The 20,403-nt window shown below is 50.6% G+C and overlaps 1 protein-coding gene across 1 annotated transcript in view; it reads right to left on the minus strand.

The window, feature by feature from the left end:
- Positions 1–239: 239 nt before the first annotated feature.
- CD9 (CD9 molecule) overlaps positions 240–20,403 on the minus strand; it is a 35,795-nt gene continuing 15,631 nt past the window's right edge. The window contains 7 exon segments of the mRNA NM_001114764.1: positions 240–606; positions 1,824–1,907; positions 2,736–2,825; positions 2,936–3,034; positions 4,533–4,607; positions 5,391–5,488; positions 13,371–13,473. Of these exon segments, the coding sequence (NP_001108236.1) occupies positions 541–606; positions 1,824–1,907; positions 2,736–2,825; positions 2,936–3,034; positions 4,533–4,607; positions 5,391–5,488; positions 13,371–13,473 (615 nt within the window). The 3' untranslated portion in view covers positions 240–540.

Below are 20,403 nucleotides of genomic sequence, written 5' to 3' on the forward strand. Positions count from 1 at the left end.
ACAAAACACAGAGCAAAGAGCAGGTGAAAGACGCCTGAAAAAATAAGCAGCTCTAAAAAATTAAGAGGCAAAACTCCAAAACCAGTTTGGAATGTTGTCATCATCTTTTATTATGTATCAAATTGTCTTTAACATTAAGTTACAACCTGATTAAACTTGATAGACATTTTTATCTATTTAAAGACACACACACACAAATCTCGCTATGTACAATATCTTTTGTCTAGAGTCTAGCAAACATAGTACCTTTCATTGCAGGATTTCTGCTTAATATAATAAGCAAAAACAAATGACCAAAAAATATATATATTTATATAAAACCAAAGCAAACCCAAATCCCCAAGTCCCTTAACTACAAACATCAATGTTGAAGAAAGCATTAAAAACACAAACATAGAATAACTTTCTTTGTTTAGAAATGCAGAATGAATACTAGAGTTAGTGGCAAAGGAAAAAAAAAACCCATAAAAACAGAACCCCGCGAAAATAACCAGCGGTCTTCATGGGTGAACGTTCCTGCTCAGGGCACAAAGCTCGACTCTAGACCATGTCTCGGTTTCTGCGGATGGCACAACACAGGATCATGCTGAAAACCATGCCGAATATCTGGAAGACAGGAAGAGGTGTGAGGGCCCGCCCGACTTTCTGCTGGAAGGTGGAGGGAGAGGGGGAGACGGGAGCCATTATGACGAGGTAGGACAGTGGAGGGGTTCTGGTGGCCCAGTGGTTAAGACGCCACACTTCCACTGCACAAGCCAGCTCCTGTGAACTCTCAGTGTGAGACACGCCCAGAGCTAAATTTAATGGTCAAATTCCAACTATTCCAATACCCTCATGAGACTTTCACTTTCCTCTTTTTGCCTGTCTGTGTTTCATATTCTAGTTTTATTAAAAAAAAAAAATTCTTAAAAAAAAAAAATTTTTACCCACACGTGACCTGCGGGATCTTAGTTCCCCAACCAGGGAATGAATCTGTGACCCCTGCAGTGGAAGTGTGGAGGAGTCTTAACCACTAGACCACCAGGAAGTCCTTATATTTTTGTGCTTTTTATTGAAAGTGGCTTCAAGGCTTTCCTAGATTCAGATGAGGGGTGCCAATTACCACTAAGAGAGGAAGTGGTTCTCTCTCTTGGAGAGCCTTTCCAATGGGCAGAGGGGAGGGCTGTGTTCCCTACTGAATCTCATCACTCCCTCGTGGGGGCTCCCCTGGGGAACCTGATGGCCCCTGACGACTTCTGGGGATTGACTGGCAAGAGAGAGATGGTTGGAAACTTTCGGTCCCATTCTCGTTGTTCACCTTTGGGTGTCTTTCTGGCCATAGCAGGAGATGAGACAGTTCATATCCATGTTGCTTTTACTGAAACTGCTTTCAGAGGACAAAGAAAAGCAGCTGCTTTTTGTGAAAACATGTCCTGAAGATTATCTGGGTATCACTAGCAGGATGTCTGGGTGACCTACATCCTTGCTGCTCCAAGTGTGGCCCGTGGACCAAACACAGTGGAATTACCTTGCACTTATTCCTGAAACCTTTCAGGTAGTGGGAATGGATTCTGGAGAAGCACTGAGTTCAAGTCTCAGATGCTTCACTCCTGACCTCAGAGACTCTGATCAATGTACTTAACCTCTCTCTTTCTCTCTGGAATCTGTAAAATGGGAATATGAATAGTTTCCACCTCATGGGTATGGCAAGAGTTAGATATGTTGATAAATTCATGGATTAGTGAAAACAGTGCCTGGTCAGAGTAACAGCTTCATAATGGTCAGAGTAAGAGCTTCATAAATTGTAATTACCAAGGTTTTTTCCCAAAGCCCCTGACACTCACCATCACCACGGCAATCCCAATACCCACAGCGCCGATGATGTGGAATTTGCTTCGGAAGATCTCGTCGATGGCTTCAGGGCAGGACTTAGTGGGGAAACCAAGACCCAGATCAACACAGCCCTACTCCAGGCTCACCCCCTCCCTCCATGGCACTCATCCGACCCCTGGGGTGCTGTGGTTCCAAAGCGAGGGCTGGGGACTGGCTGATGGATGGAAAGGAGAACCAGGAAAGGGTCCCCCAAGTTTGGGCAAGAAACCACGGAAGGAAGAGGGGTGAGCCCCTGCTTCGGGATCTGTGTCTTATCTGGCCATAGCGTTTTTATTATTGTTGGTCGCAAAGTTGTGTCCGACTCTTTTGTGACCGCAGGGACTGTAGCCCGCCAGGCTCCTCTGTCCATGAAATTTTCCAGACAATACTGGAATGGGTTGCCATTTCCTTCTCCAGGGGATGTTCCCGACCCAGGGATTGAACCTGTGTCTCCTGGATTGGCAGGCAGATTCTTTACCATTGAGCCATCAGGGAAGCCTGGCCATAGAGTTACTTCCTATTACTATTATGGAAGTTTGTACATGTGCTCCAGCTCACACGCACAAGCTGCTCACAAGTCTAGAAGGCAAGAGTTCAGACCTGGGAGCACCCGCTATGCAAGACGGCTGGATGGAGGCCCAGTGGCTGTAGGCAGCTAGAATGCTTTGCTACTTCTCCGGTCTCTGATTGCTGCCCTGGAGGAATCAGAGACCCAGGGCAGGGGAGAAAGGAGACAGCCACCCTGGGTGCTTCCCATGGGGAAGAGGTGTTTAGGAAGCACCACAGTGGTGTCCTCACAGATCAAGGGAGCTGAAGGCATCTCCGCTTTGGTGGGATTTACCCAGAGCAGCTGGGCAAGGCACAAGGTCTTGTGTTAAGCTTACCTTCGATTTCAAGCCCTCAACTAAAGTCTTTTCGGGGCAGGTGTCGGTGAAAAATTGTTCTACCACCCCGGTCATACCACAGCAGTCCAGCTGCAGAGAGAAGGACAGGGTTGGGGGTTAGAGAGACAGGATAACCAGGACTGAAGCAGAGATGCACCCGAGTTCAGGAAAAAGTCAGTGGGGAGGGGACGCTGATGTACCGCGGTGTGGATGGCCTTCAGTGTCTCCCGCTGGGGCTCGTCCTTGTTCTTCAGCTTGTTGTAGGTGTCCTCGTAAAACTTCTGGACTTCCTTGATCACCTGGGAAACACAGACAAGAGATGAGCAGGGATGGATTCTTTATGAACAAATGTCACCTGTTCCATTTGCTCACATGCAGCCACAAATTCCCCTGCTCTGAAATGTCACAGGGCAGACGCACCACTGGGCTAGGACAGCCCCCTCAGGGTCTCTGGGGTCCCCCATCTCCTCCCACATCCTCTAGGAACCCCTCCGGCCATCTCCACTTCTGCTTGTACCTTTGGTTGGCCCCTGTAGCCCCACCTGGCTCTTTCCCTTCTACCGAGAAAAAGAAAATTAAATTGCCTCAATATAAGGAATGAAAAGCAAAAATCCTACTCCTGATCCAGCTAGTTCTTTTTCCTTCTAGCTTCCATCTTTTCCCTTCACTATGAGACTGTGTGACTTTTGGTAAATTACCAAACCTCTCTGCACATGAGTTTCTGCATATGTAGAATGGAGATCGTAATGGTCCTGACCTCAGAGGTTATCTTGAAGAGTTACTGGCGATATTGCATTAAGCCTGTAGCACAGTGTCTGGTGCAGAGTACATATGGGATAAGAACTGGCTATTATATTATAACATGAAGGAGACACTCTTATCCTCCTGCACCTGGGCACATCTCCATGTAACAAATGCTTGTCCCCTGCTCCCCACCCCCCAAACCAGAACTGATCAACAACCAGCATTTCCCATAGCAGCTTTCATAATTAGCCTTTCCTACTTCCATGGCTGCGGCCTTTATCATCTGGATAATTAAATCTTTTTCTCCCCCACTTCCCCACTTCCCATCCCCACATCCACTGTCTCTCTTCTTTCGCCCCTCCTGCTAAATATGACACGACATCCCTCCCTAAAACACTGCTATGATGGAGCCCCACCCTGGCCCCCCACCCAGCCCACACCCAGCTGTGCTTAGACCCTTTCTTTGCCAGGAATCCCCTGCCTCCACCAACTTTCCTCCTGATATCCCCTCTCTCCATCAAGGTTTTGGTCAATGTCTCCCTCTCCATGAAGCCAGAGGAGACACCCCTCGCCTACCTACGCCAGCTTTTCAAATCCCATGGGGTTTCTGGATATAAATGACTTTTGTAACACCAGTCAGTCCTTATCCCACATGGAGCGGCAAAGTTCCTTGAAACGCGGAGCACAGCTCATCTATCTCTGGACCCCGCAGAGAGTGTGGCATAGCCCTTGGCTGCTGGTGGCATGTGTTTATAAACTAGGGGAGGGGAACTAGGCCACACAAAGCATTATTTTCCTAAGCTGTGTACCAGAGAAGTTGGGGGAGTGCGGTAGAGGTGTGAGAGGCAGACACCAACTCTACCATACTGCCTGACCTTTTCTCTATGACAGCGCCTGGGAGGCTGGTGCTCACTCCCATCCCCTGCCCTGGGGAGCTCCTGTTAGAGGCACGTTTGATGGCTGAAGGGTGACCCAAGTGACCAGCCAGGATACCTTTCTGCCGCCATCACCCCTACGCCCCCGACTCCTAAGAGGTCTTATGGGAAAACCTACCTCCTCCTTGTGCGAATATCCCCAGATGGCTGCAGCTACCTCAATGGCAAATATCACCAAGAGGAAGCTGAAGAACTGTAAGAGAAAAAGGGCTGGGGTTAGACGCAGGCCCAGCCAGCTGGCCGAAACAGGCAGAGGGCATTTTGGAGACCAGGCTTCTGGGGACCTGGCATCGGGGGCTAGAAGGGATGCCTGGAAGGGGCAGGAGGAGGTTCAGAGCTTCCAGCGCTTGGCCAAGGCCAGAAGTGGGGAAAAGCCTCAGGGAGAAGACATCAGAGACTCCAGACTAGTATTTGTTTGTTTGCTTGTTTTTCTCACAAAGCAAGAGACTTGATTGGGAAGGGGCGCCGTTGGGGAGAGCAGGAGAATAAGGGAATGCAGGACTGCTCTGCCACGTGGCTTGAAGTCTTTGCTTTTAAGGTGACGGGATTAGTTTCCGGGTCAGAACTGGTATTTCTAAAGGTGTTAATGAAGAGGTGGTGATTAAAAAAAAAAAACCTCACACGCTCACAAAACCCAGAGATGTGAGGAAAGAAAGAAGTGAATACACTCTGGAGTTGGAGGAGAACTGTCACACAAACTTTGAAACAAGAAGAGGAGGTGAAGGCACCTGTGGATTCAGGGGAAAAAGGCAAACGTGGGCCTAGAAAAAGGGATAAACAAAGTCCTGGCATTTAGTTGCCCAAGGGAAGTGACAAGACAGTGGCTTCAGGAAGGAAGAGGTGCTAGCGTGTTACCACAGAGGGGAGGAGACACGTGGGGATAGGGCCCTGGGGACCCGTCCCACCCCCTGGTCTACAGGATCCTGGGACGGGGACCTGAGAGGCCAGGGGCGGTGGGCACACAGGGGACACTCACCAATCCCAGCATGCACTGGGACTCCTGCACGGCTCCGCAGCAGCCCAGGAAGCCCACCAGCATCATGAGTGCACCGGCTCCGATCAGAATATAGACTCCTGGGGGGACGGGGCAGGGTTGGGGGGGGCCCAATTGCTTCTTGATGCTCCCGCTTCCTCTCCCACATCCTCACTGGCCTGCATCCAAGCCCCATCTCCCAGTCAGCCTCCTCCACCTCTGTGGGCAAGTCTTCTGCCTTTGTGACCTGCCCATCAAACCCCCACTCCCACTTGACCCTCAGCCCTCCAGCAAGGTGCCCACTGCTCCCCCGACCCAGGGCAGGGAACATCCACGGGACCCCCATGTTTTACTCAGGACAGACTGGTCCAGTTGATCAGCTGTTTCCAGTTGGGATGGATCCACTCCTGCTAAATTAGACCCTCCAAACTAGGGGGACTAACTTCCCAGGGACTCTGACAAGCATCCTGCTGACCTCTCTACCTGACAGAGAGGCAAACAACCATGCTCTGGGCGGGCAGCTCGACCAGGTTCCCAGAGGGGATGCCTGATGGCTGGTGGGAGCCAGGCACGTGCAGTTAACAACATCCAAGGGCAAGAGAACCCTGCTTCAGTCCCAGCTCTGCTTCTAACTGCTGTGTGATCTTGGGTAAGACACTTTCCCTCCCTGAGTCTCAATTTCCTTACAAGTAAAATGAGAAGTTGGTTGCTGCTGCTGCTGCTGCTAAGTCGCTTCAGTTGTGTCCGACTCTGCGACCCCATAGATGGCAGCCTACCAGGCTCCCCCGTCCCTGGGATTCTCCAGGCAAGAACATTGGAGAGGGTTGCCATTTCCTTCTCCAATGCATGAAAGTGAAAGGTGAAAGTGAAGTTGCTCAGTCATGGCCGACTCTTAGCGACCCCATGAACTGCAGCCTACCAGGCTCCTCCATCCATGGGATTTTCCAGGCAAGAGTACTGGAGTGGGGTGCCATCGCCTTTTCCGGTTGGTTGCTAGGAAATTTCAAAAGATGCCTTCTAGCACACCAATGGGATCCTACAGCTGCAATTCAGTCACCCCAGTTTAAGGATCCAAAGGATCCTCCTTGGTAAAGGGAGGTTGAATGACATGGTTTGTAAACACTCAGTTGGGTGTCTGATGGAGAAAGGTGGTTGAGAGGCTGTGAGTTCTACAACTCTGGCCTGGAACAGGGAACATAGGCTTGGCCCTAGTCATTCCACACTCCCCCCAGGGAATGCCCAGAGAGGCCCAGCATGCAGTTATCTTCTTGCACAGCTGTCTTGCAATGACTATCCTCTTAACCCAGCTCGCTCCTCCATCCCCCATGGCAAAAATGTCCCAGGCCTCCCCGGCTTGCAGGCATGTTCTGTCCACTCCTGGGAGGGGCGACTGTCACATGTGAGAAGACCAGCTCTGAAGACCAAATGCCTGGGTTTTAAAACCAGCTCTATGACCCAGGGAAACCCACTTCACTGTCAGTGCAACAGCTTTCCATCTGCAATCCAGGGGTGAGAAAAATGCCCGCCTCCAGGACTGCCTTGAGGATCAGGGGATGTGTTCCAAGTGCACACGAGTGCTAGCTCCTGTTGATTTTTCTAACTCAAACTTTAAAAATCAGTATCTTTTTATTAAGGTATGGATGATGTACAATCAGGGCTTCCCTGGTGGCTCAGACAGTAAAGAATCTGCCTGCAATGCAAGAGACCTGGGTTCAATCCCTGGGTCAGGAGGATCCCCTGGAGAAGGGAATGGCAACCCACTCCAGTATTCTTGCCTGGAGAATCCCCATGGACAGAGGAGCCTGGCGGGCTACAGTCCACGCGGTTGCAAAAGGGTCAGACACAACCCAGTGACTAAACAACAGCAACGCAAGAGGTACAATCAACAACTGTCAATCTTAACAATAGGAAGGACGGACGACAATTGTGAATAATCATGACTGTGAGGGTGATTTTCACAAGCGTCCCTGCTGTCCTCTCCCTGGGACCAGGGAGACTGCCCCGAAGCAGGGATGCACCCCACAATACACAACAGGATGCGGGGATGAAAACCCTCTCCCGCCGGCAGGTGTCACAGTGATTTCACTGCCCCCATCTGTGCCCTCCGCTCAGCCGGAACCGTGCAGCCAGCAAACCACGCGGCAGGCCCGCAGCTGAGGCTCACCGGCAGCACAGCGCGGAGTGCACACAAGGGAGCGTTTGTCCTCGGCTCGTCCCCCCACATCTGTTGTGATGTCAGGTCACGTGGGCTGGCTGGCAAACCCTGATGAATATGGGTATTGTTCCCATGCACGTCCAGCCAGACTGGGCAAGGGGACAAATGCAGCTTGTCCTCGAGTCAAGTCCACCCTTCTAGTCCTCCACTCCGTGGGCCCACAGGACGGACCGCCCCGCCCACACACAGGGGCCGCGGGAGAAATGGCAGTGCTTTTGGGCCTGGACTCCAAGGTGTGGACCCCAGCAAGCGGGGGCAGTAAACTGGGCCCCTGTTTCTCCCCATCAGGGTATGACAATGAAGGATGAGGTCACCCCTTTGAGTCCCACTGCAGGAGCTGAATAAATAGGGCATATTGAGAGTTCAAACCAGTCCATCCTAAAGGAAATCAACCCTGAATATTCATTGGAAGGACTGATGCTGAAGTTGAAGCTCCAGTACTTTGGCCACCTGATGAAAAGAGTAGATTCGTTGGAAAAGATCCTGATCCTGGGAAAGATTGAAGGCCCGAGGAGAAGGATGAGATGGTTGGATGGCATCATCGACTCATTGGACATGAATTTGAGCAAACTCTTGGAGAACAGAGGAGCCTGGCATGCTGGAGTTCACTGAGTTGCAAAAAGTGACTTAGCGACTGAACAACAAAAATTAAGAGATCAAAAGGATTTACAAGCCCATAAAATAGGAGTCGAGTGGGGATGATCAGACAATTTTCTTTCTGTCCAGCTCCCAGTCCACAAGCCCGGGTGACCCTGGCAGAAGATGGGGTGCTGGATCGGTGGCCTCAGTGAGCCACTAAAGGCAAAATCATTTTCCATGCAGAGAGAACATTTCCCTAATGGGCCTGACAGTTAATATTAAATATTCATTCCTGGGCTCAGCAAAGATTTTAGGACCAAGAGTCTCGGTTTTCAATCTCGCTCAGACAGTTTGCAGAACTCAGGTGTCTCAGCTTTACCCTCTCCGGGTGGGGATGAAGAGGAGCAATTCCCTGGTAGCTATCTATGGGGGTTTTGGCAACGGCCATCAGGCCACAGAGGCTCAGTGGAGGCTCACATCTTTTGGTTCTTCTGCATTGGCAGGAGGATTCTTTACCACTAGCACCACCTGGGAGGGCTTCCCCAGTGGCTCAGTGGTAAGGAATCCACCTGCAATGCTGGAGACCCAGGTTCGATCCCTGGGTCAGGAAGATGCCCTGGAGGAGGACATGGCAACCCACTCCAGTATTCTTGCCTGGAAAATCCGATGAAGAGAGGAGCCTGGCAGGTTACAGTCCATGGGGTCGCAAAGGGCACAACTGAGCACACACAACATCAAGCCACAGGGCGGCTCGGCTGTGAGCAGCAAGCTCTGAAGCCCTTGATCCACTTCAGGCCGAGGATGCTGCTCCAAAAGGCCATCTGGGGCTTCCCCTTTGGACAGGCTCCTTCTAGTCTGCACCCAGAGCTTGTTAGCAGAGGCTGCTGGTGATGAATGACAAAGCATTCCCCTTTATAAAGCAAGTGGATGTTAGCCTTCGGTCTGACTCATGGAAAAAGTTATTCGTCACGGAGCCTTCTCTAGGATTACTGTGTTCATTTGCTTAAGGGCTGTTTATTCTGCTTGTTTCAGGCTGACATAGACCTAGTACAAAAAAAAAAAATTAAAAAATAAAAATAAAGCTTCTCATGAAGCAGTAGCATCTGCCAGGGTGTCCTTTAGACAAGAACCTTCTCTTTTCACCTGTTTACTGGGGCTCTCGGCCTAGGGAAGGGAGGGGACAATCAGCCTCCTGTCATCACTCCAACCCCATCATGAAAACAGCGCTCAGCACACCTGTTTGTGTGCAGGACAACACTGGGCAGAGCCTCTGGCCTCCACCTGCTGAGAACACTTTGTGTGTGTGTGTGTGTGAGCATGCTCGAGTGTGCATGTGTTTGTTCAGTCGTATGTGACTCTTTGTGACCCCATGGACTGTAGCCCACCAGGCTCCTCTGTCCATGGGATTTCCCACGGCAAGAATACTGGAGTGTGTTGCCATTCCCGTCTCCAGGGGATTGTCCCCATCCAGGGATCGAACCTAGGTCTCCTGCATTGCAGGTGGATTCTTTACCAACTGAGCTACCAGGGAAGCCCGAGGACACTTTATCATCTCCAATAATTCAAGCGGGGGTTCCAAGGAACCCTAATTCGGCTCCCCAGTGGCTCTCCCTTCATCCCTCTCCATCCCACCAACGGGCCCCATTCATGAGGCCACAGTGAACTCCGGCTGTCAAGCAGGAAGCTCTCTGCCTGGAGAGGTGTGTGCATAGGCCCTGCCAGTGTCAGGATGGGGAAACCAGGTCCAGAGTGACAAAACAAACCACCCCAGACCACGAACTGGACTGGGGAAGCCAGCTCAGCCCATCTTGGGGACAGTCCTTGTGGGGTGGACATGCCGAGCCTCTGGTTAGACCTCCCCAGATGCCCTCATTCGGTGATTCTGGTTCTGCAAGGGACACCAAGGAGTTAAGAAGGGCAGCTGGCCTGGGACCAAGAAAAAGCCACTGCCAAATTTGTCTGCAGCGGGGATTACAGGTCCTGCTGACAGGCTGATCTCCAGGGCCTGCACTGGAGATCAGGCCCATATAAGGCCGTCAGTTATTCTGGATCCACTAGAGACTGCTCTGAATGTGGCAAAGTCTCTTCTCTTGCTTCTCAGCCTCCTTCTGCATTCTTTCTCAACTTTGAACACTGTGACTCTGCTGGAGAAAAGACATCCCTGGGTCCCTCAGGTTTCCTGAAGGGTGAGTTCCGTGGCCAGGCCAGCCTGAGGGTTGCCCTGCAGATAGTCTGTGCCCCAGTGCAAGGACAGTCACCCCATGATGTCAGGAAGAGTGGCTGGGAGGGGCTGGTGCTCTAGGCTGGAAGAAGGGCTGTGGCTCAAGGCAAAGGCTGACGTCACAGCCCGAGGGGGAAGGGAACACAGAGAATGGAGCCTCCTTGGCCATTTGCCCGGAGATGACAATTGTTCAGTTGCCCATAGCGCTCAGTGAAGTACAGGGCCCGGGCAGACCCGGGTGGTCAGTTGCTGACTGTGTTCTATGTGATGTCACTTGTATCCCCTCCAGGTTCCAGGCTTCTGCCAGCAGAATGAAGTCTTCACACTGAGCCCTTGCCCAGAAGAGAATCCAGCGCAGAAAGTTTGTATTTGTCCACCAGAGCTCAGGGAACAGTGGCCGCTGGCCCCTGAGTGAGAACAACTGTGTCTTTCTGGGATGCGCCTTTAGACCAGCTCCTGGTCATTTCAGCTAGGACCACGGGCCATTAGAAGGGCCCTGCAATAACCTGGGGAATCTAAGTCCCAGGAGGTACCCAGAGACAGGCCTGGCCCCTCCAGCTGTATGCTTGGCACTGTCCTACCACCTGCCTGACTTTTCCACCTGGCATCTGCTGGGCTGCTAATGCTGGGGTCTGTCTCCTGAGCACAGTTTGCGGTGAACTCAAAAGGCCCAGAGGGGGACTTCTCTGGCGGTCCAGTGGTTAGGACTCTATACTTTCACTGAGGAGGGCCCCAGTTCATTTCTGGGTTGGGGAACAAAGATCCTGCAAGCCTTGCAGGCAGGAAAAAAATATCAACTTAAAAAGAAAAAATAATTAAAAAGTTAAAAAAAAAAGAGCAGATTTATGTATGTATGTAACTGATATACATATATCACTTTGCTATACCCCTGAAACTAATCAATTCTTCAGCACTCAGCTTTCTTTATTGTCCAACTCTCACATCCATACATGACCACTGGAAAACCCACAGCCTTGACTAGACGGACCTTTGTTGGCAAAGTAATGTCTCTGCTTTTTAAGCACTGAAGAATTGATGCTTTTGAACTGTGGTGTTGGAGAAGACCCTTGAGAGTCCGTTGGACTGCAAGGAGATCCAGCCAGTCCATCCTAAAGGAGATCAGTCCTGGGTATTCATTAGAAAGGCTGATGTTGAAGCTGAAACTCCAATACTTCGGCCACCTGATGTGAAGAGCCAACTCATTGGAAAAGACCCTGATGCTGGGAAAGATTGAGGGCAGGAGGAGACGGGGACGACAGAGGATGAGATGGTTGGATGGCATCACTGACTCGATGGACATGGGTTTGGGTGGACTCCGGGAGTTGGTGATGGACAGGGAGGCCTGGCGTGCTGCGGTTCATGGGGTCGCAAAGAGTGGGACACGACTGAGTGACTGAACTGAAACTAACACAACGCTGTAAATCAACTATACAACGCCCTCTCCCAAAAAATACACACAGAACAAGCCAGAGTCCTAGATTACAAGACAGAAACAATTGTTGGGCATGATGGTGTGAGCCAGGCACCTGCAGAGCATGGGGGTGGGGTTGGGGGGCAGGGGGCCCTCTGGGTCATTGCCAACTGATTGCAAATGTCTGTCCCAAGACCCACTCTCCCTGCCAGAGAGTCCCCAGCTCCCTGTTGTGACATGACGTGGACAGCTCAAGACCTGCCCTCACCCCTGCCCCCACCCTGCAGCCCCTCTGCCCCAGCTCAAGGGGTGGCATTCCAGGCCTGCCACAGCTACCAAAAAACTTAACCAAAAAACCCCGCTGTTGCTAAAACAAGTCAGGGTGCTATGGAAATCTGCTTTCAAAAACTCTGTGTGTGTAGTTTTTTTAAAAAACACATGTTGTGCTTTTTCTTCTCTTATTTTCTTTCTGACAATAGGGAGGCACGCCCTAAAAAACCCAACAAGAAAGGAGGGAAACCGGGCACCTGCTGGGCCATCAGACCAAGGCTGGCGCTGGAGGCGGGTGGGGGTCATGGGCCTCCGGCCACAGTGTTCTTCCCGAAGGTCCGGGTGATAACACTCTTTAGACTGCTTGCTCTGTCTTTTTATTTTAAAAATAACTTCTTTGGTGGGTGGAAAGGAAGTGACCAAACTTACACTTTGAGACTGATGACATGACAGTATCCTCCTAAAATAGGGGGCTGCTTTTGTTTCTCGTAAATGAAGTGTTTGTTTCCTATCCCCCAGCCAGGCGAGGGGAAAGCTTCAGGTTCTATGAGGCAACTCAGAAACCGGGGAACTGCCGTGGACAGGCCAGGGCTCTCCCGCTCCTGTGAGAGATGCTTATGCAGCAAACTGCCAGTGAAAGTGGCGGAACGGTGCCAGAGAAAGATGCCAAAGGACCTATGTGCAGAGAGAAACCTGCTACATCTATTCATGTTCCAACTGGACGCCTTTGCCCTGAAGCAAAAGCACTTTAGAAAAGTAAGACTTAACATGCATAGCCTGTGCCCCAGTGCAGGGGGTCGGAAAAGCTGGTGCCTCTTCTAGTCTCTCACATTAATCTGACAGTTATCCAGGAGGCAGGACCTTGGGCCTCTTGAGTCCCGGTCTGAACCATGGGGAGATGTTCCCTCTGGTCCTCCTGGCACCATGGGTCCCCAGGACCAAGTTTTCTAAATTAAGGAGATGAATGAACCTTCTCAGACATGAAATTCAGAGAGAAATCCAGGGATAAGAACAGAAGCTCTGTAGCCCTCTGGGAGTGGCAGCAGCTTTGGCAGAGCCAATTTCACATCAGAGAACGGTCCAAGTGCCAGGCTCGGTCAGCTTGGAAAAAGAAACCACATCAGTCAAATGCAAATTCATGGGCGCAGCTACACAAAAGCAGGGCTGGAAGTGGACCCGACTGGCAATGCAGGCTGGAGCCAAAGTCCTCCCCTGTCCAAGTCCCTGGATCAACACGGACTCTCTCTCTGAAGCTGGATGGAGGGAACAGCAAGGTCCCCCACTCACCTGTGTAGAAGCTGGAATCATTAGCTTCTTGCTCGAAGATGCTCTTGGTCTGCGAGTCGAATCGGAGCCAGAGTCCAACGGAAAGGACCGCGATCCCAGCAAGCTGCAAGACACACAGGACGTCGGTGTGAGCCTGGCTGCAGGGGTCATGGTGGTATCCCAGGGGAGCCGCCCTTGGCCTCTGCTCCTCGCCAGGCACCTGGCAGCAGCAGCAGCCAGGCTGGGGTGGGGACAGGGGATCATGTCATTTGCTAAAAATAACAACCAGTGGGGAATAAACAATTATCTACCAGCAGTCCAGGCATGGTTATTGTGTGGAGAGAATATTATACAGCAGTGAACCCGAACCAGCTGTGATACTACGAGTGCATCCCACCGTATTAAACAAAAGAAGCAGGGACTTCCCTGGCAGTCCAATGGTCCCAATGCAGGGGACACAGGTTTGATGTCTTGTCGGGGAACTAAGATCCCATGTGCCTCTGGGCAACTAAGCGCACGCACCGCAACTACAGAGCCTACCAATGACAAAGAGCCTCTGAGCTCTGGACCCCAAGTGGGACAACAAAGATCCCACATCCTGCAACTAAGACCTGACACAGCCAACAATAAATACATAAATATTAAAAACCAAAAACACAGAAGCAGCAAAAAGCACCAAATACACACAATAGGATTCCATACAGTTAAAAACGACTATTTAGGGAGGTGGGGGTGGGGGGGGTTCGGGATTGGGAACACGTGTACACCCGTGGCGGATTCATGTTGATGTGTGGCAAAACCAATACAATATTGTAAAGTAAAAAAAAATAATAATAATAATTTAAAAAGAGAAAAAAAATGACTATTTAGGGGTGCGCGTAACTCAGAAAAAGAAGAAAGTGACGATTGTAAAGTCAAGTGAGTGGTGGTCAACAGGGAGCGGGGGTTTCTGATGAGGGAACAGCAGTGGAGGGGGTGGGGTGGATGGGTCTAAAGCTCTGGTGATGTTCTAGCTTTGACTTGAGTGGTGGCGGTCCAGATATTCACCTTGCAATTACGCTTTACTCTGTTTTCTGCACTCTTCTGTATACATACCATACAATAAAAAAAATAAAGACAAAAAAAATCACCCAAAGAGCAGGCACATCCCTGGCTCTTCAGGCCGCTGTGACTCCTGAGCCATGTCGCCCAGCCCTCTGCCATATCTGGTCCCTCCCTGTTCACACAGGGAAGCCTCACAACCTGACCCACCCAACTCTAGGGTTTGCTGGACACATCATTATGAATGATCCTCATAAACATTAGACAAGAAGCCTTCAAGAGATCATTTGATCCTACAGTTTAGTGAAAAGCTCCCTGCAGTAGGAAATGGCAACCCACTCAGGTGTTCTTGCCTGGAAAATTCCATGGACAGAGGAGCCTGGTGGGCTACAGTCCATGGGGTCACAAAGAGGTGGACATGAGTAAGCATGTACATGCCCTTTTCAGAGGTGGGCAAGTTGAGATACTAGACTTGAAAGGGCAGATTTCCTCAATAAGGAAAGCCTGAGGCATCAATCCTGGCCTCAGGCACTGCTGAACTCGGTGCCAGGAGGTGGCTCCCTGCCCAGCCCCCCAGCCGACTGAGCTCCCCTCCCCACTGCTGGCCTGTACCAGGGCTTGCCTGGGTGACTCACAGGCTGTGGGTGGTGGCCGGCTGGATGAGGGCGTGTGGGCTTGGGGCCAACACCCAGCCCCAGGTTTTACTGGCCCACCCTCTTCAACAGAGACAGGCGCCCTGTGTCAGAGCCCTACTCAGGGAGCTGGGTTCTCTGCTCCAGGGGCCAGCACAGCCTGTGGTGTAGACAGGCTTCTTTTCTCTCTCTGCTTCTCTCCTTTTCAACATGACTTGGTAGCATTTCGGTATGTTCAGTGGAGCATGGAGATGGCTATAGTAGGAGGGGTGACCCAAGACTTCAGACTGTAGTAGAAAACCTTGTCTATACTCAGAGCGGGGTCCACAGTGAGGGTCTGGAATTCCTTAGAATTCTATCTCTTTGGTTCTCCCATCTGGCAAATAGGAGTAGTGAGCCCAGATCCTCTGACTCAGTCTGGGTTCTCCCAACTCTCAGGACTGCCCACAACAGGGGCCCAGATAGAAAATGTCCATGTGCAGGGGACTAAGGCCCAAGACCCTGGCCTACCTATTTAGGGATCTTGGAGTTATAAGAAAGAAGGTAAGACTTCCCTCTTCTCCACTCCCAACACAAGGAGGCCCAATCAGGCCACTGGAAAATGGAAGGCCACTGGCTTCTTTGGGACGTGAAAGCATTAACCTGAAAAGCCTGGAGGCTGGAGCTTTGAGTGCATTTGCAGGTAGTCCTAGACAGTGGTGAGCACCGAGAACAAACCCTGACCTTCGTATCTCCTCTTGCCCTCATCCTGGCAGGGATATTGCTGAGGACACCTGGGCCTGAGAGGCCTGTCCTTTCCCATCCTTTCTGCTCTAGGCTGCCTGTTCTTATTCAAGAATTATCTTCCAGTCATTCTCCCTGTGGATAAATTTACTCATCTACCCCTTCCTTATTCTGCCGGGAAAATTTTTAAATGAGTCAGCACAAACACACACAAAATAAAAACAATCCCATTTGAAAGAACTAAGCTGCAGAAGATGGTGATGGCTACACTCTGTCCAGAAGCTTCACAGGGCAGGAGCTGGGCCTCTTGGGGAATGAGTCCATGCGTGGGTAATGACACACAAACGAAACTCCCATTCTGTAATTTCAAGGACACGCGCACAGGCGGCAAGATGAGAACTGGACCCAGAAGGTCCCAGCCTGGCCAAGGACAAGCCCAGACACAAGGAGACAGTCTGGGGTCCCACCGTATTTGGACCTCACCCCAAACCTAACATCAAGAGGGAGGAAAAGAGACTGGTTCTACAGAAGTGGAAAAAGCAGTAATAGATCTCAGTTTCTGATGCCTAAAAACTCACCATGAGCGAGGAAGAAGGCTCAGCCTTCCAGGAGGCAAGGAAGTCAGGGGCAGGACTGAGACGCTCAGTTTCCACTCTCTGTTTAAATGGCTGAGTATTATTCCATTGTATGTATGTTCACCAAAATCACAGACAAATGAGCCCTGCTGTCTGCTTTGATTGAATTGCTGAGCTAACTGGCATGAGGGGATGCTGCCAACAACCGCTTTGCTTTCTGTAGTGCTTTTGGAGAAACAGCTTGAACTGGCTGGAGGTCACAGGGCCATCCATGATGGGCTTCCCTGGAGGCTCAGTTGGTAAAGAATCCGGCTGCAATGTGGGAGACCTGGGTTTGATCCCTGGGTTGGGAAGATTTCCTGGAGGAGGGCACGGCAATCCACTCCAGTATTCTTGCCTGGAGAATCTCCATAGACAGAGGAGCCTGGCAGGCTACAGTCCATGGGGTCACGAAGAGTCGGACATGACTGAGCAACTAAGCACAGCACAGGGCCATGATACCACTTAATAGTAGCCTCCCTGCGTGTGCAGATACTGCTATCCAGAGAGCTCAGAGCACTTCTCAAGAGGGCCCACTTTCTGCTGTGCACAGAGGGTTCCCTAGCCCCCGACCTGGCTTTCACCCCTAGCTATCTGAGTCCTAGGAGAAACCAAACGGGAATGACCAGCAAGAACCAAAAAGAGGTTTACGTTTAAAAAAGTGTCACCCCAAGGTTCACAGCAGCACTATTTACAATAGCTAAGACAACTAAGTGTCCAGCAACAGATGAGTGGATAAAGAAGATGTGGTACGCATAGACAATGGAATATTACTCAGGCACAAAAAAGAATGGAACAATGCTATTTGCAGCAACATGGATGGATCTAGAAATTATCAAGCTAGGTGAGTAAGTCAGAAAGAGAAAGACAAACACCACATGATGTGCAATCTAAAAAAAGATACAAATTAGGAGTTTGGGATTAACATTTACACAGTACTATATATATAAAATACATAAACAACAGATCTTACTGAATAGCACAGGGAACTATATTCAATATCCTGTAATAAACCATAATGGAAAAGAATATGAAAAAGAATAGGTATACATCTGTATCACTGAGTCCCTTTGCTATGCAGCAGAAACTGACACATTGTAAATCAATAATACTTCAATTAAAAGGGCATCAGCCAGTTATGGAAGGACTCCATAAAATAAGGACATAGGGGTCTGAGGTGGGGGTGGGGCAAGAAACTGACGGTTTCCTCCTGGGTTAATGCGCTGCACATGGCGGGAATGTCAATCACGCCGATGCTACGGCTGCCGTCTTGCCTCTCACCCGTCACGGGAGGACTCGAGCGCATGGATGCTGGATGCTGACAATGCCCTGCTCACAGCGTCTTGGAAAGAGAGCAGCAGCCTGCCTGCCATCACCAAACCTGTCTGGCGGGGATCAAAGTATAAAGTACAGCCCTTCCACTCCCAGCCCCAGGCCCCAGTCACCTCTAACAAAAGCCTACAGGACAGACTCTCCCTTTAGGCCAGAAACAGTCCTACACATTTGATAGACTGGGGCAAGAGTATAATTTTTCCCATCACTTTATTGGCGATTTCTTTATTTCTTCAAGAATGTTCACTATCTTCTTAGAGGATGGGCCAGGAGAGAAACACTGGACAAACTTAACAAAATACTTGACCAGAACGTCTCAAAACTGTCAGGGTCATGAAAAAGGAGGACAAAGAGGACAGACAGACACTGTCCCAGACCAGAGGAGACAGGGGAGACTGTACACCCGCCACCTGGCATCTCGGGTGGGATCCTGGAGCAGAGGTGAGAGGACTGGAAAACAGGTGAAATCCGAGGAAGCCTCGCTTAATTAAGGGTAATATAGCAATGCTGGCTTCTGTGCTGTGACAACTGTACCCTGGGAATATGCACTGTGAACAAGAAAGAAGATGGGCTTGGTGGGGAGTACAAGGGAACTTTCTGTAATATCTTTGCAACTTTTCTGTAGATTAAAAGCTGTTGTAAAACCGTGTGTGTGTGTGTGTGTGTGTGTGTGTGTGTGTGTGTGTGGTGGGGCCTCTCTTTCAAAACTTCCTGTCTCCTTCAAGAACCTGTTCCATTAATCCACCCCTTTCCTGCCTCTGCTGCCTGTCTCAGCCGCTGTTTCACTTTCTGCCAACACACAGAGGAAGGTTTGTCTGTCCTAAAAAAACCCATCAGAAAACAAGCCCTCTCTTCCTCCAGCCGCATTGCTCCTTCTGGCTGCTCTGTGCTTTAACCCCTGAGTTTGTAGCTAAGCCACCTCCGAGTCCTCACTCAGTTAGGAGTCCCTGTAAGGTCCCCTGCCCTCCTCTGACCCCTGTCCTTCATGCAGGATGGTGGCTGTTGAAAGGATCAGATGGCTTGGGTCATCATCAAGTGTGAAGGCTTCTACTCCATCCTCACACGTTTTGATCTCCGAGCAGTGACACTGTGGAACCCTGCTGCTGCCTCCTCTTCTGTTCCTTAGATGGAATCGCTCAAGCAAGCCCTTCCTCCTGGACAGCTGCCCTGGTCATCCAGGCCAGCTGCTTCCCCACCAAGATGTTCGCCTCAGGAAATGTGACCCCTATTCCACACTGGTCTTCCCAGCATCCTCGCCCCCTCCCTTTCTGTCCACACTTTCCTGGAGGGCAGGGTGACTTCTTACCCCTGCCCCATCCACACTTAGGACCAAACAGTCCTTGGTAAATCATTATTCAGTGAGTGAGGGCTGAGCACCAAAGAATTGATGCTTTCAAACTGTGGTGATAGAGAAGACTCTTGAGAGTCCCTTGGACAGCAAAGAGATCAAACCAGTCAGTCATAAAGCAAATTAACCTTGACTACTCATTGGAAGGACTGATGCTGAAGCTGAAGGTCCAATACCTTGGCCGCTTGACGCCAAGAGCCTACTCACTGGAAAAGACCTTGATGCTGGAAAAGCTTGAAGGCAGGAGGAGAAGGGGGTGACAGAGGATGAGATGGTTGGATGGCATCACTGACTCAATGGACATGAGTTTGAGCAAACTTTGGGAGATGGTGAAGGACAGGGAAGCCTGGTGTGCTGCAGTTCACGGGGTCCCAAAGAGTTGGACATGACTTGGTGACTGAACGACAAGTGAAGGACGACGTCAGTGAAAGAGAATCTCTGGGACTTTCCTGGTGGTCCAGTGGCTAGGACTCTGAGCTCCCAATGCAGGGGCCTGGGGTTCAATCCCTGGTCAGGGAACTAGATCCCACATACCACAACTAAGATCAGAGACCTCGTGTGCCGCAAATAAGACCTGGCTTGGCTAAATAAATAAATAGAAGAAATGAACAAATAAATATTAAAAAGAGAGAGAATCTCTGAGGCCCACCAGAATTTCCTCCCCTGGGTTCTCTTCCCTTGGACAAGCTTCCTTTCCCACTGGCTTGTCAGCCGGACTCATCTCACAGCAAGAGTCAGAAACTACAAAGAGCAACTACTTGCCCAGAAGAAACACCAAGAAAGAGTCATAAGGGTATACAATGAGATTTAGGAGCATATCTACATCAGGTCTTTTGAAAAATGAGAGTTTTTATAAGAAGGCCATGCCCCGCGGTCCTCAGCATCCAGGGAGGTCCAGCTAGACACTCCGATCCTTGCCGAGCACACAGGTGCCCCGGTCTCTGGGGGTGTGTGCCAGCTCTCCCCTCAGGGACATGAAAGCCACACCCCACCTCAGGCCCAGGCCCTTGGCGAGTGTCGAAAGCACCAGGCATCCAAGACGCCCACGCGGCGATGGGGATCTCAGTGAGTCACCCCCAAAGGGACAGTGCCAGACCCCCAAATCTCCAGATCCAAGCAGGGAACTGAAAACAAATCCAAACACAGCGTTGCTCAGAGGCTCCTGGCTGCCCTGGACCTGCTGCCAAGTCTGCAAGACTGCTTGCTTCCAGTCAGAGCCTGAGGAGGGGTGGGCGATCAGGGGCCCAATCCACCAACAGGAACACCTGAAGTCTGAGAGATGGGATGTGAGGAGAAGAGAAGCTGGCTGACTGAAGAGGAGATTTCATGCGTGTGTGTATGCGCGTGCATGTGCGTAAATGCGT

Source organism: Ovis aries, chromosome 3, assembly GCF_016772045.2.
Source record: "Ovis aries strain OAR_USU_Benz2616 breed Rambouillet chromosome 3, ARS-UI_Ramb_v3.0, whole genome shotgun sequence".
Classification (NCBI taxonomy): domain Eukaryota; kingdom Metazoa; phylum Chordata; class Mammalia; order Artiodactyla; family Bovidae; genus Ovis; species Ovis aries.